This window comes from Ophidiomyces ophidiicola, assembly GCF_022830035.1.
Source record: "Ophidiomyces ophidiicola strain CBS 122913 chromosome Unknown scaffold_9, whole genome shotgun sequence".
Classification (NCBI taxonomy): Eukaryota; Fungi; Ascomycota; class Eurotiomycetes; order Onygenales; family Onygenaceae; genus Ophidiomyces; species Ophidiomyces ophidiicola.
In genome coordinates, this window is record NW_026054649.1 from 206088 (window position 1) to 223950 (window position 17863).

The window sequence follows — 17863 nt, forward strand, 5'->3', positions numbered from 1 at the left end:
TCTGGAGGGACACACTGCGAGCGAACTATGGAAGGGTTGTTTTTGTTTTGCTTGGAAGGCTGTGAAGTTTCTCGGCCGCCCAAGCAAACCCAACGCGAGTTGTGTTCTGTTCTGCGAAGTCGGCGCTTGTCGCCTGGAGACTAACGGCATGACTTTGATGGTGCTGATCCCATACAGCTGAGCACACGAGCGGACTCTCTCTTCTCCTCAGCCCATCTCCACGCGCATGGGCCTGCTCTTCTGCCGCTCCCAAGCTACATACGCCTAGAATCCCAGGATCCGGTGCCTATCGCTACCTGGACGTCCTCCTGCAGCCGGAACGAGCCTCATCTCCCATGCCCTTTAATTACGCCTTTACCCAAGCAAGGGTTTCTCTTCTTCTCTCACCTCATAACACGCAGTGAAATAGGAAGAACTAGCAGTCATCGTGAGCCTCACACGGCGCAGTGACAGGATGCCTATTATTAACTGGCTTGCTCGCTACAGGCATGGACTACCTCAAGAATAACTCTCACACCCTTCATTATGCCCGTATCCTAAGATTGATCGGCAAGTATCCGGGCAGAATATTCTTCGGCTCGGTACGGAGTATCTCTTCATCGTTCTAAGGGCCCGGTCACACAGATACGGACAAGAAAAGGCCCAGCAAAAGAGCTATACGAAGAGCATCAGTGTACCATGAATAACTAACTATATCGCTGTTACGAGATTCAGCTGACACCATGAACCTGTCGATACATTGTGTGCCTTCAAAGGTACCTCTCTCTTCCCTTTATGAAGGCTGTGCTTCGGAGAACGCTCAGACCAGGCGTTCGTCGACGCAATTGTTACTAAATCCCTCTCACTTTGGCTTTTATTTTGCTCCCTTATCAATACAGCTGATATTCTCTCTGCTGGGGGCGCTGAAGATGTCATCCCTGATTCTTACATTGCTGTGATGGGGTATGACTTCCCTACCGTAGCCTTATATCGCCATTACATACAACTCCCTAATGCCGACTTTTTCGATTTTGGTGGGCTTAAAGGTTTTGGTGGTATGTTTGATCAGTCAACGATCATCAGCATTTCAAATGATCCAACGGTATGCCGTTATTATACACTTGCCTTGGCTATACATTAACACAACTACTCTGTAGGTGAAATATATTGAACGCGATAAAAGTTGTTCATGCAAGGGGGTGAGTTGAAGAAAGAATTGTCGGATGGAACCTCGCTCGCATCTCCCACAAAGCCCCTGATGCCACAAATTACATCTACGATGAGTCCGCTGGAGAAGATATCACACTGGTTGATACTAGAGTCGACGTAAACAACCTGCAGTTTAGTGGCCGTGCTATCTGGGGTGCCAACTTTGTGGATGCCGTTAATACGGATAACAATAGTCATGGTATTCTCCTTGCATCTCTCACTGCTAGTATAAAATATGGAGTTGTGAAGAAGGCAAAGATTGCCAGTGTCAAGATTCTCGATGCAAAAGGAATAGGAACGGTTAGTAAACTCGTTTCCGGAATTGACTGGTGTCTTCAAAACGCTACAGATAGGCATGCTGTTAAGCAAACCGTCGTCCACCTATGGCTCAGTGGAAGTTTTTCGCGAGCCGCCAATGATGTTGCAGAGAAAGCGGTGCAGTCTGGTATTTTTGCATCAGCTGCTGTTGATGGTTTAAATATGAGAGCTATCCCGCATCTCTTTTACTAGAGTACCTGACCATATCATTAGCATAATGCGAGGAATAACCCCCCAGCTTCAGCTAGAGGCGTATGTACCATTGCTGCAGGTACCATAAACGACGAAGTGGCCTATTTCTCGAACTGGGGCTCAATGGGCAAATTCTATCCCTTTCTTTTATGCAGAGGAAAAGCTGTACAAGCACAACATACTTCGGTACCTCTCTCGCAGCAGGACACGCTTCGGGAGTCGGTGCGTATCTGCTTCGCCTCGAGAATTTGACTGGCGACAAGGTCTGCGGCCGAATCAAGGGGATTGAGACTCCGGTGGTGTAGAACCCGCCCTCGAAAAAGACACGACTTCTGCTATACAATGGTAATGGACAGTGAGTTAAGACAATGTAAGGGCTTTAATTACGGGAAGATATTTGCAAATATAACGACATAAAAGCTAACAATAAACATTCATTATGAAAATAGGAGCAAAAAAGGTCTAGATGCGAATTACAATATGTACTGTATCAAAAAAAAAAAAAAAAAAAGAAAAGAAAGAAAAGATAAGCATGTTGCATAACCCTCCCGACCCCATACCATTATTTTTACCAGTATCCAGTCCGCCCACTAGTTAGCCAAAAAAAGAGAGACAAAGAAAGAAAAGAAAAGAAAGATTATAAGAATAAAAAAAAAAATAAAAATAAGAATGGTAACATCACAGACACACACATCAAGATCAACAAAAAATGCCCACCAACAAACAACTAACACCCGATTTATATAAAGACATCCAAGAAAAACTCAATGCAAAGCACTCATTCTCAAAGAAAACGATACTAGACCCCGAAATGCTAGACAATGCAAGATATAAAACCCAATATTATAGAGAATGTAATGTTCAAGAATTTAAAACAAAGAAGCGAAATTAAAATGCCAAAAAAATAATATGGCAACAGAAGCAATTAGTATCATAAAAGAATATCAACCAAATGGAATATTTGTCATTCTTCCAGGAGATCGATCCCATCAAGCCCATACCCAAAATCCATAATGACAGCGCGAGAATCTTGGCTAGTCGCCACGATCCGTCGATAGTCTGATTTTGCACTCAGCATCCAACTTGTGGTCCAGCCAGGAAGATCGATTGAGAGATCGCCAGATTTCCCATCAAATACTTTCACGCTCATATCGTAGCTGCCGCTGATAACCCGGCCATTTTCATTATCCATGTGTAACGATCGGACAAGATTGGTATGGCCCTTGAGTTCGTTGACAAGCTCGCCTGTGTTAGCGTCGAACTGGTAGATAACCTGGTCATTACCGCCTGCGAGGATGGTACGTGCGTCTTCGCTGAACTCGACGCAGGCGAGACCTCGATCGCGGCTGGTGAATTCTTTGATGCAGAGGCCGGATGTAATGTTCCAGAGTTTGGCGATCCCGTCGCCACTGGCAGAAACGATGAGGTCTCCACGAAGCTGAACGGCGTTGACGGGGCCGCGGTGGCCAATAAGTTTCTTGATAAGCTCCCCCGTGTGTCGGTCCCAGACGCAAATGGTAGTGTCCTTGGAGCAGGAAACGATATATCTGCTATCAAAGCAAACATCAAGAACGCCGGCGCGGTGGCCCTCGAGCCGACGAATTGGTCGGTAGTCATCATTGATATCCCAAATAATGCAGGTAAAGTCGGACGAGCCGGTCACCATAATTTCATCATCAAATTGAAGGCAAAGAATAGAAGCGCGATGGAAATCCTGGGGTTCAGGGTTCTGTTTCATTAATTCGCTGGCAGGTTTGACAGGAGGACAGATGCTAATAAATGGTGTACTGCCAGGAGCGTCGGGCTGGGGAGTGATGGGCAGCGGTCCAATGTGAGGGCTTTCATTGCGGTCATGAATAGCACCAATAACCTTCAAGCAAGGCCACGGATAATGGGCATCCCAAATACGAATAGTTCTATCGCGAGAGCCGGTAATAATTTTATTTCTAAGAAATATTAGTATTTGATTTAAAATGAAGCCGGTTTAAAAGGGAAGACATACTCATCAAATTGAACGCAGTAAACGCTGTCCTTGTGCCCATGTAAATAAATAGCAGCAGCTTTACCCTCCGTCCAGCGACGCTCCAGGGCCAGTCGAACGGCATACATTTTCTTCCAGTCCTGGTTTGGTCGTACTTTTCCCAAACCCGTCGACATAGCCTTGCGGCCGTTGTCGTTAGTAGTGCGAGAGTGTCGCTTATATTGATGACGAAAAACATCTCTCCAAACATGTCGAGAGGAAGCATGTATATACCAAGCCTGAGAAACCAGTTCTGCGTTCTTTAGTGACTCGGCATCGAGGAAAGATAGAATACTGCACATCAATTCTGTTGGTAAGCAAGACACCGGGTCTAGAAAAATGTTAGTTTATGAAGACCTGGTAGTAAACAAAGACCGACCTTTACGAACGACATCCAAATCATCAGAACAGCGTCCAATATCCTGAATGTTGATTTCAATTCCACTCTCCGAGTCTAGTGAAGGTTTGTTGGTGGAACCCAGGCTAGCATTAAAATCGACACTATCTGCATTTGACGAAACACGCTCCAACTTGATCAACTCGTTTTGCGTAGCGGCAGCAGCACGGGCTGCTTCTCCCCCCAGTATTTCTTCGGAGAATATAGGGAGTTCTGGGCTCCTTGGAGAGATTGGCAGCGGAGTGTTGGGAGGATTGGACGGCGATCGGTGTAAAGTATAGAAACTGCTGAATGACTTTCTATGCATAGAATGATTGCGGAATACTCCATTTCCTTTAATGCGATCGTCTCCCTGACCTCCTACCAGTGGGACTTCCAGCGTATGCCTGTGCGATTTGTGGCGAATAGTAAAGGAAAAACGTCGAACCGCGGCTCGTAATTCACCAACTCCATATCGAATACAAGAAATGCTCTTGCTTTGACGATGTGTGCCACCGTTCGGACTGAATGAGTCGAGCATATCTCTCTCCACTGCTGCGGCTCCGTAACGGCAATCGGGCGCTACTGGTTCGTGAATAACGTGCCTGGACGGTGCTTTATAGTTCCCATCTCCACCCGAAGCCCACAAAGGAGCATTAAAATGGTGAGGTCGTAGATTTGGGCTTTGATCATCTGCGGAGGTTCTTGGGCGCGTTCTCGACATGAAAGACGCTCGTCGTCGAACGGACTGCGGGTTGTTTGCAACGTTGAGAGACATGGAAACGAAGTAGACGGAGACGAAAAAGTAAAGCGTAGTCTAATATTATTCTTCAAGAGAAAGAGAACAGTAGCAGGGCTGAGTCCCGTATGGCGGCGTTGACGCGACCTGGCTGGTGTTGGGGCGCAAGGCGCTCCTTGTAATCGATACTCGGTTCCTCGGCCACCCGGACGCCAATATGCAGACAAAAAACAAAGAGGAAAAGAAGAATAAGGAGAAATAATAGCGAGTGTGCAAAAATGCCAAAAAAGTCAAGCGAGCGCAGAAGCTGACAGGCAAAAGTGGCAGAAGGGCAGGTCAGACAGTCAGGAGGGAGTATCACAGGCGTAAAAACAATTTCGTTCGTTTCTGCTGGCGCTGCAGAAGCTGTCTCCACTAGGCTGGATTCGGTATGGCGCACGAAGGGTTTGCATGCACTAGGCCGGGAGCGGAAAAGCGCGGTTTGCCCCCCTGGAAAAGGGGAAACACGGGGCTATTGAGGGGGGTATGAGAGGAATCAGTGTGCTTTCCGAGAGATTGAGGGGAATCAAAAATTGAGAGTGCTGATGGTGCTTCGAGCCATGATGGGCGGCGGGCACCTGCCTTATGTACTGATAGCTATGACTCACACTATACTCTCAGAAATGTCATGTCAGTCAATCCCGCCACCATACATACTTGCTTCAGATACCCATATCCAACCTGGAATTTTCCCAGGTCAATCAGGAAGTTGTCTTGCATTCCACTCCCAGTATATGTGAGTTTTTCTTTGCAAATGCCCCGTACCCCCCCCTTTCCTAGCCAATTAATATGCACTGAAGGGATCAACTTGGTGGGAGCCAGGTGTATGATTATCGGAAGAGGGATGATACATATTGATGGCACAGTATTCTGGTGCCGATAGGAAGCTTCTATCCTACCAGGAAAGCCTTTCTCTTTTTGGTGTCCCCAAGACATCCACCTGGTGAGAACCAGAAAATTCCGCACCCTACCTGGCCGTCGTGGCTGAAAACATGACCAGCGTCAACCAAGAGAGCTTGGATGTATGCGCATGCATACATACATACATACATACATACATACATACATACATACATACTTAACTATACTAAGGATAAAGCATAAGTTGTCTGCAAAGAAGCGGCATCCGGTGGCGTAGTAGCTTCATCCCACGCTCCACAGCTACGAGCACCCACACAATCACCCTCATAGGGCGGAATAGTACGTCACTGAGGGCTGCAGGGCGCCAGTTCGATCTTTGTCAAGACAGAATAAAAAACACACGTATTCCGCGGCAAGAACATACCATCAAACCACGGGCCATAGGGGACCCCTCATAAAACTGGGATGAGAACCTTTGCTGGATCGTGATCACCTTTTTGCTCTGTTCGCCTTTGCTTTGGGTATCCATGCCGCCGAAGTACAAACATACATGCAATAAGAATTGACAAAAGAATGATAGACATGATGAACAAAAGTTTTCTTTTTCATTACTCCCAGTATATATATTTTACTCGATCGAGATAGACAACAATGAATAAAAAAGTAAAATAACAATGCGTGTTTATATACACCCTAAACCAAAGCTCCTAGTGCGTACGAAACCTCTTTTAGAAAATTTTAAATGCCGTTCCCCTAGGCTCGCCAGTTATGAACTTTAAGACACGCGTCCCGTATCAAGTCAAAGTGCATGCATGGTATCAATAATTCCTCATAAAGTCTAGGGATCGCCGACATTTCTACTAAAAATCCACATCCTCTTTAATAACATACTTTTGTATGTGAGTTTCATCTGTTTGTGAGGAAGTTGAACGCTTCGGTTTGCGGCTTTGATGGTCAGTGGCAATACGATATCATAGTGCTGAAGTACATACCTTGACATCGAGATGGTTGTGGGATTGGAGCGAAAAGAGTAGCGCGACGCACAGTCATTTTCTTCATCTACGGATATATAAACCTGTTGGGCCGCTTTGAATTGCGAACCAATTTCATTGGCGTTAGACCGCCTCCTCTTTGGCGGAATTTCCGATACCCATGTTTCGGTCATTTGCGCCCGCATATTTTGGATTTTGAGGCACTGACTTGGTTCCTTAATAGTGCGTTGTGAATCATCAGAGTTGTCATCGACATCGGCCAGGTTTTCTTCTTCACTAAGAGTCGCGAAATCCATTTCCCGTACGCCCCGGTAAGATAATGTCAGGGCCGTTAATGGAGAGATAGAGGATGATATCGCTCGGTGTACGCCTTTGAAGGTACTTGATGGAAACGCTTTACCAATGTCCGCCTCAGTGTAATTAACCTCAACGTAGCTCATTATCCTTTCTGATCGGTCGAAAAAAGCCGTGCCAATCAATGCGTTGTCCGCTATTACAACATACCGGCTTTGCCCCATAATTCCCTGGAACGTATCGTCTCTAAAATCAGCAATTTTTGGCAATTCAAGAACACCTGATACATTAAGCTTAGAACAAACGGCCTGGAAGCGATTGGTGTCCACGTAGATACCCTCAAAATCAGAGTCCCCTGCTACCTCAACACCTTCGCACAGGGCTGCAAGTTCAAGTGAGTTTTGGGGGTTGAGACCGTGGAGTAAATGAGAAACATTCCACATTCTAGAAGGTGAGTGATAAATAATTTCCATTTTTACTCGAAAGCCCTCAATTCTCATCTCATCCTTCTCCCTTCTCCGCTTTTTAATAGGGTCAACTTTTTCAACATGGAAGTTAAACGGCTTGCCAAGATCTTCAAACAAAGATGTTATTTGTTCCAGAGACAGCAACTCTTTTTCGTATCCTGGAACAATCTTACTCGTCTTCGCGGATGAGATCATCTTTTGTGCATTAAGCGCTTTTTCTGTATTTCGGCAAAAGATAGCCAAAGCAATGCGAACGATCTCGGGCTTCCGATAGTATATTTCGCCGCGATGTTCGATCTCTGCGAGGGAGAAAACTGCATTCAAGTATGCTGAACTAAAGGGGGTATTGACTTCGCCCTTAGTTAGTGGGTCGAATCGGCTAAGGGTTTCTTCCGCGGATAAGTTTTCAACCCGAAGATCCGAGAGCAATTTTGAATAAATTTTATTGGCAATTGGGTCACTGAAAGGCTGCTTTGAGAGAGAGCAGCAACATTGAATTAGCGTTACAGCTTGTTTCACGTCTTCGTAATGCTGTTTTTGGAGATGATATTCATCCAATTGGAATTGAGCAGAAGATATCGCAGTTAACCAAATCTGCGGATTTTCCGGAGAGAGGCTAGATATTCGAATGGTTGTAAGCAAGAGAGGAATGCCCGCAACACCAGAATAATATAGCAGCCTAAGGTCCGTGAGGAGCTCTTGGAGGAGAATATAGGTAGACCTATTACTGAGAGGTTGGTTATGAACCAACTCTGAAAGCGAATCTGTGTCAAAAGGACAAGGCGAAAGAATATACGCTTTGTTCGCAATAACGTGTATGGCTTTTGGGGTGAGTATACTTCGTATGGGAGCTCTGTTCCCAGTAAGCGGCTTGAAATAAAAACTCCAAAGGTAAAGTACTCACTGCACCTGAGTAAGCCGCTTTCGCACAGCTACTTGATATTCAGCCTCAGATTTCGAGGGGAAGAGTTCTGCCACAAGCATTGTGCCCCTGTTCAAGTCCTGTGCGTAAAACAAGCTGCAGTCATCACAAAATGGCCTCTTGAGGATAGAAATCAGCTCCGGATAACCCCTTTTGACCGTTGGAAGACCATCCTCGTGAATAGTTGGAAGCAAATAGCCCTTAGCCTTTGCTTTAGCTGTCCCCTTTTGTGATACTAACCCGGTACTGGAAACCAATGTAGACGTAAAAGTCCAATCAAGATTCAATAATTCCAGTTCGGGAAGATTAGGATCTTGCCATTTCCACTCGCGCAGCCACTCAGAACTATCAAACCAGGTAGGCTTAATGTTAACAACCACATCGGCGCCATGTTTGCTCTGCGCAAAAGCTATTCGATTCAGGCTCTCATATTCAAGAGTAGTACGAGAAGAAGGGTCGTTTCCTATTCTCCTCTCAAGCTGACGGCCATTTACCAGCAACGACTTTGTCTTGGAGAGGTTTTGAATTATCCATGTCCGGTTTCGAAGGTCTGGGAAAACACAAAACAATCTCCGGCTAACGACTTGATTTTGGATAGCAACGTCTGGTGTTATCTTGGAGGTGGGTCGGCCGAATGTATATGCACCGCCGTTTTTCGGTAAGTTGCGTAAGAGAAGAACAGGCTGACATTCTCCGGGTTTCTCTGTTTCTGCCTGGCTTGGGGCGTCCTTCGTTAAGTCACCATCGAGGTTGTGTCCGCGTTTCCAACTTTCAGCAGATGATAAAGTGGGATGCACGGCATCTTTATTTGCCTCGAGAAAAGACAGCTCGCCAGAGCCATAAGTCACTATCAGAGAAACTTTCCTCTTACTACAGGGAGGAAGACGAGGTAGATCGTTCATAGTAAAAATAAAGTATTGTGCAGTTGATTTAAGAACATAATAGAATGCAAATATTGGAGAGGCGAATAGCCTCTATAAGCTTTGTTTTTAAGCGCCGAGATAGGATAAATGCTGGCATGGGGTTTACATGGGGAGCATCCCATTGTCGCCGGTACATGTGCAGCAGCAAATCAGTATTTCGGGCTATATGAAATAATTATCCATATGTAACAGAATATGCTGGGGCTGCATATAGTTTTCGGAAATGATGCCAAGGGGTACCTATTGGCAAGGGCATTCGCTATCTAACGTACACGCCGCCAGGAGATTCCAAACTAGTCTGGCGCCAACGTTGCATTGTGGAGTATATGATTTCGGGTTGGATATAGAATTAGACGCATGGCAACGCAGAGCTAGCCAGAGGGGAGTCGTGGTGGTTGCAGCGATGTAGGTCTATGTTTGGTGATATGATGTGTTAAAATAGCTAGTTTATTCCTAGATGTGCAAACAGAACAAACATCATAAATTGATGCCTTAAATTTAGAGAATAAGCGCCCTGGGCATCCAACTCAACCAATTCCCAAAATTAGATCGTTAGCCTTCCCCCAACAACATATCACGATGACTTCGTCCGCTGCAGAGTCAGGGTCAGATATGAGACATTCTCCAAAAAATGGCTGCTATGATCACACCAGTTAGTCCCATCAGTGCGGAGCCTTCTGAGCAAGAGCTTATCCATTCAGTTGAATGTTTACCTTCTCAACCTGTTAACCGACCGATAAACCACATTTCCGAACTCTCAACACTCGCGACTATTGATGATGAGCATAATTCAGAGGTCGTACTTTTAACTCAAAGGAATTTAGAGCTACTTGCAAAACAGCGTGCCACACCTGACTCGTCGCCCACCCTAGTATCATCAGAGGAGGATGGAAAGGGGAATAGGGTACATACAAAGGTGGATCAAGATTCTACACGGGGCATGCGAAGTGCCTCTCTCTCTCAATCTTCATTTGCAGGGCCGGCAATTTCACCAATCATTGAAGAACCACGCTCAGCTGAAACACTTACAACAACATATACTCCTCACCAATGCGCACTAGGGATTGACTGTTTGCTGGAAATAAACAATTTAAACTATCATCGTATTCTTGCGACCAGCCTAGTCACTAGAGCTAGGCTAGCACGCCTCTCTGTTCGTCCCATTGACCCCGACGATGATTATGATGACATCACAAGTCTTAGGGGACTCTCTAGGCACAGCGCCAAACTACTACAAGAAAAGTATCTGAAAATGCTCAGGCATGTCAACGACCACTTTGAGAGGTTCAATTTGACACACCGCCCAACAACAAGTACAGAAATGCTCAACTTCGTGAATGTAATGAAGGAAATACCATTCCCGGAGTACTGGGAAACGGAAAGACGATATCTCGAGAGCCCGGGCTGCCTTTGGGAGAGACAGAAAGCAGCAGTTTCGATTGAACCTCCGCCTTGTTTTTCTTCTGAAGTTGGCAACCACGAATTACCTGGTCCTAAACCACACAGACGACTAGCAGGCAAAAGGAAGCTGATAGAGGTTTACCCGAAGAACCAAGAACCCCTGCCAAAACGCCGCAAAAGTGGTACGTATATCACCTAACAAAACCCAGTACAGGCTGATAGAGATACCTTCCAGTAACCCCCAACGCACCCCCGGCCCAGTCATCGCCCCCTCAATGCCCTTGTCTCCTTCCAGATTCACAGGGGGATACTCATACTCGTAGGAGTGTTTGCCAACGAAATTCCTTCCGGCCTAAAACAACATTCTCCGTGCCGCTGCCGTTGCGTCGCAGCCAGCGGATTAAGGATATTGAGGCCCGGAAGGTATGTACGATCAAGGATGCGAAACAAAAAACGAGAGCTTCACAGCCGAAGAAGCAACGAAAAAGACCCATCGTGAGCAAACCATCGGGTGTAAAAAAGACTCCGACAAAACCAATGCAAACTTCCTCTCGAAAGGCGCAAAAACCTAGGAGCTGAAACTACGATATGGTCTCCAACTTTTTTCCTTGAGGGCGCGTAACAATAATCAGTAACTCTAGCAAGAAGACGCGAACATAATTTCCTTCTATGGCTCCATGAAGAATTGTACAAACACAATACGTGATTGCATCAGCTAGGCTATACTACATGGTACTGCCGTCGCACTAACATTCTTCTGCTCACTAATGGTAAGACTGCTAAGGGCCCCGTTTTTCTGGTGCATGGTAAAGGCAGTGCCTATTCACATTTAGTAAGCTCTGAACGGGACATCTATTTGTACTGCACTTGCTTGCGTGGGTTTGCAGCAAAGGGCGTCGAAGTCTTCCGGGCTTCGATAGAATCGCGTACTTCGCATCTAGAAGGGATTTTCCTGTCATTAATTCGATGGCATTGTTCCAGTATGTGATGAGACTAAATGACAACCAGTTTCAGAATCAGAAATAACTACTTCCTGTATACCCCATATATAAAACCAGCCAAAGTATTCATATACATATACCCGTCTAAGAATACGATCGAAAAATTACTCAACAAGCAAACCCTCTCATATGTTTGTAGACCTGATTAGCCGCGCAGAGTACTACGTATGTACGAATTACTACATACGTGTCAAGCACTACTACTATATTTGTCTGCAGAATAAAGCACCGTGAAATCAAATCAAACCCAATCAAACACCAGAATTAGCCGTTGCTCACCACTGTCTCAGTGCGTATATTAAGATGGTTCCATCCGTCTCAATGTTGGCATCAGAGGAGAGAAATTCTTCAGAAAATGACTACAACAGGTATACCGCTTGAGTCCACAAGTCCGAAATTCCATGAGCGGGAAATACATTCGATACAATGTTCTCTACAACCCTCTGACCGATTACCAACTGCTACTTTCAGCTCCCAACCACCACCCATCAATGAGGAGTATGCTCGAGAAATAACAACTCTAACCAAGGAAAATCTAGAGCAGCTTGGTGAATTGCCTGCAACGCCAGGCTCATCACTCACTTTATTACCAACCAGGGAGGATACGGGGAAAAGCGCAGATACAGACCAGCTCCAAGCTCTATCCAAGATCAGCAAATTCTCTCTCAGGCTTCCTTCACAGGACCGGATATCTCACCAATCATTGAACAACCACGCTCGGCTGAAACACTTGTGTATGCTCCCCACCAGTGTGCACTAGGGATTGACTATCTGTTGGAAATAGACAATTTAAACTACCATCAAATTCTGGCAACCGCTCTAGTTACCAGAGCGAATTCAATGAATCTCTCTGCTCGGTCCATTGACCCTTATCTGGATTATAAGTGCCTGGTTAGACCCCGGGCACTATCTAAGCGTAGCGCCAGAGTACTACGCTACGAGCATGATGACCGAGCTTGCTATGCTTGCCAACTATCATACCATGTTTGACTTAGGTACTATAGACAAAGAATTTGACCTTGGGGAAATAATGAAGGACATACAATTTGCCGAATTTTGGGAAACGCAAAGGCGCTATCTTGAGAGAGCGCATGCTGCCTTAATGAGAGAAAGCTAGCGTCTGAAATTCTTCGGCCACACGAAATAGCCAAAAGGGGGATAGCACAGGTTGAATCGGAGAATCAAGAAGATACGTCAAAACGCCGCAAAATCGGTAGGTTTATTAATACCCAACGCAATATATTTTTACATATACCGAAAATAGAAGGTATTCGTCAACGAGTGCTCTGTATCTATGTGATTGATCGAAGCGAATGGGATTACTTTTAGACCGGCGGCTGGCAGAAAGCTAATTTGCATTCCTCCTAGGATAGCTACCTGCTAGTTAGTTAGTTAAGTAAGTGGCCTCGTCTTTTATTTTGTGCCTGGGTTGCTTGCCAGCTGATCCAAAGCAAAATGATAACCGCTGGCTCACAGGGTTGAGAAATTTAGAGGCTTATAGATTTTTCAGGGCCTTGGAATAGGAGGTAGTATGTCTTTAGTATGTAACTACTTTACTATGTGTAATGCAACTCTGTCACATCCTGAACAGTGCTTATCAGCTATTTGTTTTCCTCTCTGAGCTGTCCGGTCTCTTGGGATAAGGTTGTGTGAGGGTAGATATAGTTCTTTTAGAAACAGGATAGCAGCTCTTGCACATTATTTGACGAGGGTATTCTTATATTGTTCAGACTATATCAGTAAAGACAGGTTATTCTGCTTGATCATTATAGAATCCACCACAATTGCAAATCTGTCGACAAAAATACGTTCAATAAGGGAGATGGACATAAAAGCAAACACAATTTAGAGATAAAGCTCAACAGATATTCAAGGTATTTTAGTTTTCAGTAGATAAAAGATGAAAAGCAAACCAAGGAAAATGTAAAGAAAGGAAAGCCGGGCCTTGACATAAAAAAGAGAGTTCAGGTTAGGTATCATTTGAAGGTTATTGGGAGTGTAAGATTGAAGGCACAAGTACTGTGTGCAGATGATATCACAATTGCAATTTCAGAGTCAACGAAGCATAGAGATGAGAGGTGATGAGATTCCATTGTTTGCTGGACAATTGAATTCAAATCAGTATTAGGATTCCATTTTAATTATGTTAGTATATAATATACGCACCATTTCTTTTGCCTTTAGACACTGTGTTATTCTAAACAACGTAGTCTCGGAGCAGGGAGCACTGCATTGACCTAACTTTGAAGGCAACCACCGCGCGCCAACCAAGAATTTTCAGTTGTCCAGAATCCAGCGGTTTGTATATCATTTACAACGTTATCAAGGCCTTTATGCATCAATGCCACAAGACGCTGCTCTGAAAGCCTCTCCTTGATCGTCTGAGCATAATGTTCGATATATCTTCTCTCGGCCTTCAAAAGTATGTGCGCCACGCTTTCAGACAGCCTTTGGAGCCTCCGGAATTCGTTGAAGTCGTCACCCGTATGCGGACGTATTGGGAGACGGGCTGACCTGGCTTGTGCAACAAGTTTAGTGGCTAAAATTCGACTATAATCAAGATTTGAAATTCGGAGGCGGCAAAATATGGCTTGAGAACATCGATGCCTATTAGGTCGGCCTTCCGTGGCGTTTCTTGATAACCGATACCTCTCGGTTGATTCGTCAGGGTGAAAAAGCTCAAAAAGGCTTTGGCCGCAGGGTGAGATGTCCGAATTGTTAAAAGCATGATCTGGCCACTGAATTGTTGTAGGTGTGCCTGAGACTCTATCGTCTGGGTATTGGCTGAGACTATCCAGTTCCTTGGGGTATGTTTTGTTCAAAGTAATAAGGTTCCCCTGAACAAGGGCAGGCACCAACGCAGGTGGGCGGAATGAGCCACCCCTATTAGCCCGCCGGTGTCGTAGGTCACCAGCTGCGTTGTTGTTGTTCTCTGGTGAACCGAACCTAGAATTCGGGTATGAGGAAGGGGCTGGAGCCATGTTGAAACCGACAAACGAATCGTTTGCTACTGGGATAGTTGGTGCTGATCGATCGAGTTGAGGGACGACTTTTTTGTGTCAAAAGATGGTTGTGATTTTGAAGAGAGTTATGAACGGAAGAAGAGTCCTTATATGTCTTTCGAACACTCGATATAGAGGGTCAATGACATTCCCCAAGCGCTGTGAAGTCCAACCAAATCTCTCAAAATGGCATTAAACATCCTGAAGGTGAGACTCCGATAGCAAAGGAATATGATAGCCACACAAAGATCAAGTCTCGATGGCAAACTGTTTCACTTGGTACGTTCGGAAGCCGTAGTTTTTTGTTTAAACCCCGACGAGCGAATGATTCTGCCCGATATAGCGCCCATCTCCTTCAAAAAGAGCTCTTACTCCGTTCGAGAGAAAATTGCCCTTTCTTACGTTGACCTGACAGCATATTGAAGGGGTATGACCGTCAAGAGGTCTCTAGTTGTTCGCGTTTGAATCATTTGGTTGGCTGTGCTCGCGCTGCGGTCTCACTCACTAAGGTAACTAACTAACTAAGACGTGGTCTCCAGCGAGTTCTGAATAGGCTCAGGTTAGACGCCCGGAAGCTGCGAACCCGGCCGCCTTCCCTGTTCCTTTGTTTCTTTTTGGGCTGTCGGCGTTCAAGCGTCGTGGTGGTCGCTTCGTAAGACGAAGTGACAGTAGTTGGCTATGTCCAGAGCATATAGGTCAGCGGTTCTGCAGAATCGAAGTCTTCAACTGTTTGCCACGTTTGCACGCACTATACCTATGCTCTAGCACTGGATTCCCTCAGTATATTGCTATAGGCGGCCAGGTATGTAACGGCTATGGTTTGGGTATGCAGCTCTGCAACTGCGTGCATAGGTGTGGGATGCGCTACAGAGCCCCAGATGCGGGGAATGACACGCTGGCTGTATGTGGGGCCATGTTACGACCATTTGTTTACATGTCTTTGGGACCCATGTATGCAGTAGGTGTTGGCGATAACTCTTCAGATATTATGATTCTTATTTTCTAATTCGCACCACTGTCTAGCTAGGCAGTGGTTGGTTGTTGCGATTCGGGTCCCAACCTTAAAAGCTTGTATTGCTAAACGAGGAAGCCGGGTTTTTGGAAAAGAGCCAAAGTCATAATTGGCACCACTTCTGGGTCCTCCATATGGCGACCGCATTTGCCTCAAAGGACTATCAAGATGCCGTTTTAGAATAATGAATTGCTCGGTTCACCAATATAGAATGTTCTGTTGATTTGCCATGGCTAGGTCGAAACTTTCCAGCGTCTACTGTTTCAATATAGCAGTGCAGCCATTGTCAGGCGGCTACTGTAGTTATATTGTTTTTATAGATGTCATTGGTGCATACGTGAGCTGCTCTCTAGTTTCGTATCACATCCAGTCGCACTTCAAGAATCGATTTGCTATACGGAGTCCTCCGTCCAACCGCCCAATTTTTGGGCAGAGTCAAACTTCGTGTTCGGTTTCCAAGGTTATGGAGCGTAAGATTCAAACTCGAAACGCTGCTTAACAAACATGATCAGCTCTTGAAATAGAAGAAGTGAGCCTTTCAGTGCAGCTCAACAGACAGAAAAATACCTCACTATTAGGGCTGTTTATGAACAGCCATATATGAAACATGGTTAGCCGCCGTGGTTGTGATGGGGCATTGTGATCCGCAGGGATGTTGAAGTGGCAATAAATAATATATTTTTGCTCGATGACTGGCAAGCGAGTTGACAACAAACAACTCAAAGTAACATTTGAATTGAAGCGCCAGTAATTCATACCAAAGAAACTATACTTTTAAGTCCCCGGGATACATTCTGCCAAGATTGTTATCACCGACCCGCGTTACGAAGTTATCAAAATCTACTACATAATCATGCCTACGCTACGGAGTTCTCGGTACAGTTTACACTTTCAACATAACCGCTTCAAAACTTGTTAATGTACTGGCCAACCATACCTCTCAAGTCTCAAAATGTGCAATAATCAATATAACGATTGGTCCAGAATGAACTATTTTCACAGTACCTAAACCGAGTCTTTTGCCAGTATGAGATCGTTCTATTCCCCCATTCAAATTGTCTTGGATTTTATCATTGATACAGTTTAGCATCAGTGCAAAAATATGTGAAAATATTCATAGCCATTATTCATTTCATGTGAGATAGAAATGTCTCCATGGATAGTGGCAAAGTTCAAAAAGATCATTAATTGCTTTCTTCTTCCACTATATTCAGGGCGACAAAAATTACTTTCAGCTCAAGAGTGGCAGATGCGGCGTTAACGCATTGCGTATCAGGGTTGCGCCACTATTCATGCTTAACATATTCCGAGAAATTGCTATTAGCATACAGCAATAATTCCCATCATTCCCAAGAATCCTTAGGATTCTAGCATAATTAGAGCATAAGAAAGAATGCAAATCTTTGAAGATCTAGGACTTGGTTCTAGCTTTGCCCCTAGGTTCGTTCTCTTTATTCAGCGGCCCCCAATTCGCTGCCTACCTAGCATCCAAGGTACACAAGAAATGAGTGGTAAGGACCAGCTATACTCACGGACGCCGCAGCTGAAAATCCGAAGTACCTCGCCTGCTTCGCGGATGAAGATGCGTGGCGTGACATGCTCGGTTTTTTCATCGAGGCGCAGAAATGGTGTCAAAAAAAACATACCAGATTTCGTCACTATTGACCCGCATTGCATGGGGAGTAAGAAATAATGGAGCTGCACCGCCTTCCTCAGCGAAAGCATGTGTACGTATCTATGCACATACATCCCCGGTTGCACAGTAACGCTTCGGGTGATCGATAGCCCGGAGCATCCATGGGTCGGGCCATGCGGCCTCAGTGTTGGGTTTAACAGTGCATGTACTTAGTACCGCTGTTTGGGTTGCCTCAATATCCGCAGCAAGGGGCTGTTTACCTCGGAAAGAACTGAGTGGGCGAAGCAGCAGCCGGATGGCTATGCAAGTCTGAGAAGAGTTCCAGAGTAGCTGAAGCTGGAAACAAATCGAGACAGCGTCACAGCGGGGCCTGGCGGGTTTCGTGGACGATCATCAAGCTGCAAGCGAAATTCTTAGTTAGCTGCTAGCAGGTGTCCCATGAGGGAATGTGCGTTCTTGGCGAAGCATCAGATAAAGGAG

General features: G+C 45.3%; 5 protein-coding genes across 5 annotated transcripts; 2 read left to right on the forward strand and 3 right to left on the reverse strand.

Annotated features, from left to right (window-relative positions):
- Positions 1-722: 722 nt before the first annotated feature.
- On the forward strand, positions 723-1698 carry LOZ57_002974 (uncharacterized protein; the record flags this gene model as incomplete). Its single annotated transcript, XM_049252029.1, has 4 exons — positions 723-810; positions 879-1081; positions 1163-1178; positions 1232-1698. 4 exons carry the CDS (start codon positions 723-725, stop codon positions 1696-1698), a joined length of 774 nt encoding a protein of 257 aa, XP_049108912.1.
- Positions 1699-2662: 964 nt separating this feature from the next.
- On the reverse strand, positions 2663-4872 carry LOZ57_002975 (uncharacterized protein; the record flags this gene model as incomplete). Its single annotated transcript, XM_049252030.1, has 3 exons — positions 2663-3644; positions 3701-4049; positions 4098-4872. 3 exons carry the CDS (start codon positions 4870-4872, stop codon positions 2663-2665), a joined length of 2106 nt encoding a protein of 701 aa, XP_049108913.1.
- A 1721-nt stretch (positions 4873-6593) lies between these two features.
- On the reverse strand, positions 6594-9310 carry LOZ57_002976 (uncharacterized protein; the record flags this gene model as incomplete). Its single annotated transcript, XM_049252031.1, has 3 exons — positions 6594-6678; positions 6726-8339; positions 8391-9310. The coding sequence occupies 3 exons, from the start codon at positions 9308-9310 to the stop codon at positions 6594-6596; spliced, it is 2619 nt and encodes an 872-aa protein (XP_049108914.1).
- Positions 9311-9962: 652 nt separating this feature from the next.
- LOZ57_002977 (uncharacterized protein) lies at positions 9963-10931 on the forward strand (the record flags this gene model as incomplete). Its single annotated transcript, XM_049252032.1, has 1 exon — positions 9963-10931. The coding sequence occupies one exon, from the start codon at positions 9963-9965 to the stop codon at positions 10929-10931; it is 969 nt and encodes a 322-aa protein (XP_049108915.1).
- Positions 10932-13970: 3039 nt separating this feature from the next.
- LOZ57_002978 (uncharacterized protein) lies at positions 13971-14714 on the reverse strand (the record flags this gene model as incomplete). The annotated part of the gene is made up of 1 exon (XM_049252033.1): positions 13971-14714. One exon carries the CDS (start codon positions 14712-14714, stop codon positions 13971-13973), a length of 744 nt encoding a protein of 247 aa, XP_049108916.1.
- Positions 14715-17863: the final 3149 nt, after the last annotated feature.